A 10000-nucleotide genomic window follows, 5' to 3' on the forward strand; every position below is an offset into this window, starting at 1 on the left:
GGGGAGTGAGTACCCACAAGCCCCACTGCTGCATACCCGCACTTGGCTGCCTCACTGAGGGTATCGAGTCTTGTACCTTTTTATCATGTGTATCATTCACTTTTATTGCTATGTACTTTCCAGCTGTGCAAGCAAGATCACCTGACCTTTTATATCAATTGCTTAATATACTTAATATGCTCCACACACACACACACACACACACACACACACACACACACACACACACACACACACACACACACTAAGATAGCTAACAGTTTTCTCGTCACGGTTACTTGGGTTATGTGGGTGGATTCAGTCATTATCTTGCGTCATTTAGGAGCAGATACAGTAAATTAATGCATATGCCTGTAAATGCAGTAAAGATGATTAGCACCTGCCTGCAACACACACACACACACACACACACACACACACACACACACACATAGTCACCACGTCAGCCACATCACCTCCTCACGTCTCCCCTACAGGACGGCCACATGATGGACCCCAAGGAGCGTGTGTTCCTGGAGGCTGCGGAGCGCGGCGATAAGCACACGATGATGCGCTGCCTCTCGCCGCCCTCAGCTGTCAACGTCAACTGCACCGACATCCTGGGCCGCTCCGCCATCCAGATCGCCGTGGACAATGAGAACGTGGAGATCGTGGAACTTCTGCTTTTACAGGAGAACGTGAAGATAGGTGAGGTGTGCAAGATTTCGTTCACCAGGATCTTGTACGTGGGATGCTGATTCTCTCTCTCTCTCTCTCTCTCTCTCTCTCTCTCTCTCTCTCTCTCTCTCTCTCTCTCTCTCTCTCTCTCTCTCTCTCTCTCTCTCTCTCTCTCTCTCTTTTCGTGTTTTAGTAGTGTGTGGAAAGTTAGCTATGAGCGTCTTCCTCCAGTGTCTAGCTTTTTTTTTTCTCTCTCTCTATCTTTTCTTTCTTTCGCCGCTCTTGTCTTTTGTCTTTGTTCGCTGCGTTTGGTTTCGTTTTCCTTTTAAGAGTTAATGAACGCGTGTGTGAGATTTTGTCCCTCGGGTGAATCTTCTCTTCTTCTTAGTGTCTTTTAATCTCTTTTTCTGGTGTGTGTGTGTGTGTGTGTGTGTGTGTGTGTGTGTGTGTGTGTGTGTGTGTGTGTGTGTGTGTGTGTGTGTGTGTGTGTGTATTCCTTCTTCCCTCTCCTCATTTTTCTTCAAGAGAGCGTGAGTGAGTGTGAGTTACGTATTTCTCTTACTCTTCCTCATTTTCCCTGGACTGTTCTCCTTTACTTTTTCCTTCTTTTGTACTGAGTCTTCATAACTCTTAGTCGTCCAGTGTGGGAAATAAAAATAAAAAAATGCACGACTTCCCTCCTGGCACGTTCTTGTTCTTGGCCTCTCATGGGAAAGGGAGAGAAAGGTGGAGCAGGTACAAGCGAGCCAGGTAAAAGGAGAGGGAGAACCGAGAGAGGAGCTAGTTTAGCCAAAAATTAATTCAAAGGCGAGGCAAGAGAGAATCCAGACCTCAGCAATCTCTTGTTTTCTCACCTCAGCGTAAAGATTGGCGAATTAATTAGTGAATTTTGTGCTCCCCCAAGGAGTGCGACGTGCAGAGGACGAGGTGAACGCAAGATTAAGGAAGTAATGAGGTTTGTGGTTCATCTTGTGCAGGACGGAAAGAGTCAGTCGTGAAATGAAGCGAGGAGGAGTGAACTGGAATGAAATGAGCGATAAAAGAGGATAATAGTGAAGTGAAGTGAAGTGACGGAGAGTTTTCAAGTAAAGAACTCTAAACGATTCCTGACTGACTGCTCCTATCTCTCTCTCTCTCTCTCTCTCTCTCTCTCTCTCTCTCTCTCTCTCTCTCTCTCTCTCTCTCTCTCTCTCTCTCTCCCGCCGTCACTCCACTTTAAGCCGCGTTCAGGTGGAGTTCCTGCAGAAGTGCCAGCAAGGGTTCCTGATCTCTGTGCGAGCGTGACTGTCGCTCCACCTTTCTGTGTGTGTGTGTGTATGTGTGTGTGTGTGTGTGTGTGTGTGTGTGTGTGTGTGTGTGTGTGTGTGTGTGTGTTTGCACAACGAGTTTTGTGAAAGTCCAAATTTCATTACCTTTTTTCGTTTCGTGTACGTAGTGTTGTTGTCCTCTCTCTCTCTCTCTCTCTCTCTCTCTCTCTCTCTCTCTCTCTCTCTCTCTCTCTCTCTCTCTCTCTCTCTCTCTCTCTCTCTCTCCATCACCATTAATACCGAAATTGGGTTGTAATCTACCAAACATTTTCCTCACTTCCTCACTCCTCACCTAGTCTCCCTCCCTCCCTCGCTCTCATCCATCATCCTTCCCCCTTACCTCTGTCCTTTCTCTTTCATAACTCACCCCATATCCATCACCTCCCATCTCCCCTTACCTGTCCAGTAACCCCTTAACTCCTCCCCCATTAATTTCTCCCTTCAGTACCCCTTCCTTGAATCGTTTATTACCATTGAAGGAAGTCCCCATCAAGTATCTATCGCCCATACACAGATTTCCACCAAACTATCCCCCATTACCCCCGCCATAACTCTCTAATGACGCGTCTCTGGGACCCATTACCATACTAATGAGGTTTCTCCCTCCTCCCGCTCCCTCTTCCTCCCTGCCGTGTGCGTGGCTGCCTGGTGTTGGCGCTGGCTGGGACACACACACACACTTACATAGGGGATGCGCTGCTGTACGCCATCACGGAGGGTGTGTATAAGATTGTAGAGATGTTGATCAACCACCCAAGCATCACCCCTGAAATGCTCGCCAACGACTGGGTCAAGGTGCGTACGTGTAGTAGTAGTAGTGGTGGTACTAGTAGTAGGAGTAGGAGTAGTAGTGGTGGCGGTGGTAGTGGCAGTGAAGGTTTGCCTGCGCTCCTGCCTTCGTTAGTCAGTTTTCCCAAGTCGAGAACATATTAATATTTCCTAATTGGTTTAAACTGGGGCGGGAAAATGTAGTCAAGGGCAGGTTGTCAGAGTGGGGGGGAAGCTCTATGCGGGGTCGTGATGAGAGAGAGAGAGAGGAGAGAGAGAGAGAGAGAGAGAGAGAACGTTGGCCTGTTCGAGTCAGTTTTAGTGAGGGGAGACACGGCCTGGGGAGAGTCGCGGCTGGCGTCCCTCTCGCCTTGAAGTTGGAGGCTCAGAGCTCCGAATCCCGCGGGGCTCCCAGGGTTTGCCGTGGCGGTCTCAACTTGTAGGCTTCGTGCGACGGTGAACCCGTGCACGAGGCTGCCCGGAATTGCATGTCAGAATTTCAACTATGCATGCGTGTGTTGTGTGTGTGTGTGTGTGTGTGTGTGTGTGTGTGTGTGTTTAATGATTCTATGAAAATATGGTCCATAACTGTAATATTACCTCTGTTGTTGTTTTATGGACAATAATTTGACACTAATCAGTGTGTGTGTGTGTGTGTGTGTGTGTGTGTGTGTGTGTGTGTGTGTGTGTGTGTGTGTGTGTGTGTGTGTGTGTGTGTGTTGTTCCCCCAAAGCAACGTTATACATTTACATTACAAGTTTAATGTTCCCCCTCCCTGCTTCCCTTCCTTCCTCTCCCTTACACAATCCCACATGACTGACGCCTACCTTCCCTTCTCCCTTACCCCTTTCCTATTCTTCCTCCCAACTCTCCTAATTATCTTCCCACTGCACCATCAATCCTCCTCACAACTCTTGCTCCTCCCCTCCCTGCTTCACGTTCCGTCTTCCCCACATTTCAGGTGAGGGCAGGGGGCGAGGAATCGAGTGACTTCGACCCAAACATCTCGCCTATCATTCTCGCCGCGCACTGCAACCAGTTCGAGATCCTACAGCTCTTTTTGTCACGAGGTGGGTGTGCAGCGGTGAAGGCGTTAGAGGGGAGAGAAAAGGTGGAGTAACGGGTGCTGAGAAAAGGATGTTGGTAGAAAGAAGGAGTGTTAGGAGAGCAGGAGGTAAGTTTTGGGTGGTGGCGGTGGTGGTGAGGCGTTAGAAGAGAGAAGGTTAAGTACTGGGTGCTGAAAAAAGTGCTGGTGGCGAGGCTGTTCAGAGGAGGTGAATGAGTACTAGGGAAAGGATGCTGATGGAGAGGACGAGTGTTAGCAGTGCAGGAGGAAAGTTTTCGGTGCTGGTGGAGAGATATTATAGGAAAGATGGTAGATACCGGATGTTAACAAAGTGTTAAGAGGGAAAATTTATCAGGTACTAGTAAAGGGTGCAAGTGTAATAGAAAAAATTTCTACTTAGAAGTGGAAAGTAACTATTAGAAGTACTGGAAAAGACCGCTGGTGTACAGAAAAAAAAATAAAGTATTAGATGGCGAAAAAGGGTTTGCTAACGGACAAGAAGAGTGTTACAAGAAATGGAGAAAGTAAGTTAGAGGCGTGGTGGTTAGAAAAAGGAGGGGTGGATGCAGAAAGGTACCTGAAGGGTGCTAGAGGGAGGGGATACAGGGCGCTGCGGTGGAGACAAGAAAAGATGTTTTGTGGAAAAGGGGACAGCGCTGCAGGGAAGGGTGTGGTTGCAGGTGGAAGACAAAGGGATGTCCATAACAAAGAAAGTGGTTTGTTAAAAGAGCGTTGTATAAGATTGTGGAGTTTGAGAAAATGTCATATTGAGATATAAGCAGGGAGTGGATCGGACTGGAGTGGTAAGGGGGGCACTTGAGGGAGGGAAAACAAAACATAAGCGAGGGAAATAGAAGGGAGGGGGGAAAAGTGAGGCAGTGAATGGAAGGAATCAAAAGCCAACAAGAGGAAGATAAAATAGCGAAAAAGTGAGTAAAATCCCTAAGTAATGTAAAAAAAAATAAATAAAAATAAAAGAAGAACGGAAATAAATATGAATAAAGCAATGAAAAAAAAATGCAAATATGGCAAATAAAAACGAACCAAAACATTAAACTGGTATAAACATGAACACAAAAACAAAATACAAAAGATTGGAAGGAAAAAAAAATAGCATCCGTCCCCCCAAGAGAGAGAGAGAAAGAGAGAAAAAAACAAGGCGATGGAAAATGGTTATGGAAAAGTCTCGAGAAGAATGCAAATGAGTGCCAGACGAAAAAATTACGGAAATGACGCTAACGAGTCGGAAAGGTGGATGAAGGGCAACATGAGGCGAAAAAATGGTCTTGGCAGGCGGCGGCAGGTGTGTGGGGAAGGGAGAGAAACAGTTATTTGGGAAGACAAAAAAAAAAAAAAAAGTTAAGGCCGATATTAACAAGAGGAAGGAACACCAGAAGGATGCGTCAAGTATAAAGTGAAGGAATGCGTGTATGACAATGCATGATAAACCAGAACAACAGAAAAGTTTTAAAGGGTGTAGGACTGTAGGATGAGGACTCTAATGTGCAGTGTTTGTCTGAAGTGAGGATAAGTCTCGGAAGGTGTGCAGTAAATAGGAGTGATGTAGTACGAAGGGTATATGGAGGAAAAAAAAAGTGTTAAAGGGTGCAGAAAAGATGTTGGTTGTTACAAGGTGTAGTAGTAGTAGTAGTGTTACACCAGCACTGAGGGATGTTATGGGAGAAGGGTGTGCTTGGAGAGTGAAGGAGGAAATGGGGAAAGACAGGAGGAAAGAGGTCAGTAAAAGGGAGGAAGGAGAGGGTGGGGAAAGGAAGTGGACGGAGGGAAAACGGAAGGAAAGAAAAAAAAAGGAAGGGAGGAAGGAAAGGAGGCAGGGAGGGAGTGAGGAGAGGCAGGGAAGGAAGGAAAGTTAAGAAATTAAAGGTAGTGGGGGAGGTAATGAGAGAAGGTGGGGAAGGAAAGCGACAGGAGGAGTGGAAAGGTGGGAAGGAAGACAAGACTCAGGAGGAAAGGTGTGAAACAGAGGGAATGACAAGGTGGTAGGAGGGAGGACAATAAGGGGTAGGGAGTAGAGTGAAAAGGGAAGGAGGGAAGTGGATGAGGATGAGTGAAAGAGGTTTTAATAGGTTACCATGGGCGGGAGGGAAGGAAGACAGCAGCCGGAAAGGAAGGAACTGTGACGATTGCTCTCTCTCTCTCTCTCTCTCTTTTCAAACTTCCATCACGTCCTTCATACAGTTGAGTGAAGCTTCGAAAAGCCTCTGAGCATTTCCCTAGTGAACCTGAACCAGTATCGAGGGTTCAATCACTAGATCGAATCACGCACAGCCGAGACTGAAGCCGTCCGCCATTACATGACAAATAGAAAAATAACACTAAACTAGTAAACTCACAAACCTTGGAAATGATCACTGGTTCCTTTTCTTCTTGGTCAGTCCTGCAGCTGGTATTCTGTTTCACTTTTCCTCCTCATCCGCCTCGTTCTTCTCTGCGTGGGACCGGAGGAAGCGGCAAAGTTCCTTTCACAGAGTTGCACTTTTCAACTTCGTCTCAAGAGGCTGCGTTTTGTCCAGGCACGGCGCTTCCCACACTTTCACACTTCTTCCAGGAAGATGTTTGGCACATGATACACACCGACGGACACTCACGCACACAAGCACACAAACACAAATTAGATAAATAAATAAAGTATCACGGAACTTCGTGAACCACACCCAGTAAGTCATGATGGAGACTGGGGATCCCAATCACTTCCCCGAGCTGGGCGAGACACGACTCACCAGACAGCAGTACGCGGCTCGCTGACTCGACAAAATATCACATATTCAATACATCTTTGTTCATTAAACAGCGGTAGAGTATTTTACGTAATATTTAATGAAGTACTAATAAGTCTGCAAGCCTAAATAAGTATTTATATAATAATCCTAGAGAAACAGTAGGCTAATATTTTAGTGTTCAAAAAATTACCAAGAGTAGAATTTTCTCGACTAGAGACACTTAAACTACGAACAGTCCGTACACAATTAGGTGAAATTATTTCAGGCCTGAAATAAACCGTTCCTGTACATAGCGCACTGGTTTATTGCCTCACAATCCGAAGTGATGCTCGGCAGTCACAAAAATTATTGGAACGTCTTGCTCTCTCCATGATTGGCTGCCTCCCTGCCGCTCCAGGACCGCGCAGATTTAAACGCGACCTTTCCGACTTCATATTTTTATTCCTCAATTACTGAATACCAACACTGATAATCCTGCACTCAGTTAAAGAAGGAAAAAGAAAAAAAAAAAACGAAGAAAAAACGTCGCCCTCAATCTACATCACCGGGATACGAGCATTCAAGCAAACAAAATGCATGAACCGTATAATCTGCAGGAGCACGCAATGATAACTTTCTTTTATACACCCCGTGGATAAAACAGGTACATAACGTTAGAGGGCTCGTGCACCAACATATTAAAGCAAGAACCCGATACAACGAGGCAGCAAATGACACCCCCCTCCCGGAGCCCTCCCGGTGCATTAGTGGATGAGACGGCGCGCATTGCTGCGATAGACCGACTCAATGTAGTGTGGCCGTGCGGCTAGAGGGGTCAGGTGGGTGTTGGCGTGGCTAGGGCTGCGTGAATAAGTGGGTGTGTAGGGAAGAGGACTGTAAAATATGGTACTTGGTAGTCTGTGCAATGGAATATAAGAAAATGGGTAGACATATACGTGCAAGTCAACCCAAAGAACGTGGTGCGTTGGGTGGGTAGGGCGTACTAGGGGACTTTGATGGTGAGTATATGGGTTGTGGGGTGACGATGTAGGTGTGAGGCGTGAAAGAGTTCAGTTTTTTTTTTTTTTTTTTCCCCTGGTACGCGAGTTCAACGTTCGTGTACGGCTGTGTAGTTAAGGGAAGAACGAGGATAACGGTGTGAGAAACAGGTGATCCTCAGCGCTGCACGTACCTGGAAACAACCTCATACTTCACAGGTGCTCCTAAACTGGAAGAAATCTTTCCACGAACTACTATTTCCTCGAGTACTACCCATTGGCTGCTTATCTCTCTCTCTCTCTCTCTCTCTCTCTCTCTCTCTCTCTCTCTCTCTCTCTCTCTCTCTCTCTCTCTCTCTCTCTCTCTCTCTCTCTCTCTCTCCTTTTCTTCTTTGTCACTTTTTTTCTTATAGCCTTTTTCCAGTGTCTTGTCTCACGCTCCTATTCCTTCATGATTTCCCCTCCTCTCCCTTCGAGTCACACTTCTTTTGTGATCTCTCCTTGTCGTTCCCCTTTCCATTACTTACTCGCTCTCTCGTTCATGTCTTAGTATTTTTCGGCATCTTTCTCCTCACTCTCTCCAACCTCGATCCATCTGGGTTATTACTCTACCTTCTGTCTCGATATTTTTTTTTTTTTGTCCACTTACTTCCAATATCGCTGCTTTCCTCTCTACACATTTTTTTTTTATTTCCGGTGGATGCAACGCAGTAGTTACTTAGTACCCAAGGGCGACGTATTAAAAAGTAGTTGCGATTACAGCATACATGAGACCAAGGACACAGAGAGATATAGCGATAAGTAGTTCTTCTAGCTCCGTGGTTTGCTGATGTTAAGGTTCGACAAGATGAACAGCTGACTGATAATTCTGTAAACAACGGAAAAAATAAAATTAAATATAATCCTTTCGGCCATCTCAACCCCCACTTCACTTCGTTATCGTTCACTCCCTCCAAGTCGTCGAGCCGTTACCAAGTGACTGCCTGTCCCTCCCCTTTTTTTTCTAGTAAATGCCGTATTATTGACACGCTCGTCTCCTCATCTGTCTCTCCCTGTACTCTTATTTCACCACCCCCTAGTGCCCCTTGTCACACCACTCCCTCTACGCCATTGCTCTTCCCCACGTGAGTTGTTCTTTCTTTCTTCTATATATTTTTAGATCCATAATTAATTATCTACGCCACTTTACTAACCCTTTATCCTTTCTATGGTCCTATTTCATCACATCCATATACTCCTTACCTTTCACTCCCTTAACGCTGCTGCTTTTCCCTCACTTGTTACTACTACTACTATTATTAGTGTTATCATTATAGTTGTAATTATTACTTGAACATCATATCACTAACTATTAACCATTAACGTTTTTTTTTATTTATATTTTACTTATTTATTATCATAATTATATATTTTGTTTACTTTTTACATTCTTGATTTCTCTCTGTCCCTTCCTTTTTTTTTTTTTTTTTTACACCTCACCCTCATTCTGCTTTTCATTTATCTCCCTATACATCATTGCCCTTACAAGTGGCAGTCTCTTTTCTTTTACTAATATTATCCTCATTTTCCTAAAAGCCATACTACTACCTACGTGCCTTTTCTCTCCCTCACCACCACACCTTTACCTCCGTCAGGCGCCTACATCGACAAGCCCCACCCGCTCTCCTGCTCCTGCCGCCAGTGCACAGAATGTTTCCACGCAGACTCCTTGCGGTACTCCCTCCGCCGCATCCACACCTACCGCGCCCTCGCCTCCCCTGCCTGGATATCCCTCACCACCGAGGACCCCATACTGGCAGCCTTTAAAGTAAGGAGGTGCAGAAAAGCGTATATGTGTTATTTTTCATCCGTCTACCCTGCAATTTTTTTCTACGTTTTCTAAGATGATGCAACGTTTTCTTTTATTTTTTCTCACTATGTAACCACAGCATGTTTCTCTCTCTCTCTCTCTCTCTCTCTCTCTCTCTCTCTCTCTCTCTCTCTCCTCTCTCTCTCTCTCTCTCCTCTCTCTCTCTCTCTCTCCAGTTATAGTGGGAGCTGGAGAGGCTGGCCAGAGTGGAGAATGAGTTCAAGGACACATATCTGGAGCTGAGCGAGCAATGTAAGAAGTATACCTGCGAGCTGCTCCACCAATGCCGCTCCACGCAGGAGGTGAGGCAACGGAGGCAGCATGGGAGCGAGCAAAGGAGTAGAGGAGGGAAAGGGTGAGGTATGCAGGTGGGAAAGGCATGGAGGAAGGGAGGGAGAGGAGGAAGGGAGAGGAGGGAGGGAGAGGAAGGAGGTATAGGGATGCAGGAGAGCGAATGGAAATGTTTCGTGGAAGGTATTGGTGAAATATGAGAGAGAGAGAGAGAGAGAGAGAGAGAGAGAGAGAGAGAGAGAGAGAGAGAGAGAGAGAGAGAGAGAGAGAGAGAGAGAATAAAGGGGAAGGTATACAGCGCAGCTATGAAAGAGGGATATAAATTAAAAACAAACAGTAAAGAT

The 10000-nt window shown here is 45.9% G+C and overlaps 1 protein-coding gene across 1 annotated transcript in view; it reads left to right on the forward strand.

Moving 5' to 3' along the window:
* LOC135104023 (transient-receptor-potential-like protein) overlaps positions 1-10000 on the forward strand; it is a 51239-nt gene that overhangs the window by 23048 nt on the left and 18191 nt on the right. The window contains 5 exon segments of the mRNA XM_064010887.1: positions 477-687; positions 2653-2759; positions 3694-3802; positions 9151-9323; positions 9542-9667. Coding sequence (XP_063866957.1) covers positions 477-687; positions 2653-2759; positions 3694-3802; positions 9151-9323; positions 9542-9667 — 726 coding nt within the window.

This window comes from Scylla paramamosain, chromosome 10, assembly GCF_035594125.1.
Source record: "Scylla paramamosain isolate STU-SP2022 chromosome 10, ASM3559412v1, whole genome shotgun sequence".
Classification (NCBI taxonomy): Eukaryota; Metazoa; Arthropoda; class Malacostraca; order Decapoda; family Portunidae; genus Scylla; species Scylla paramamosain.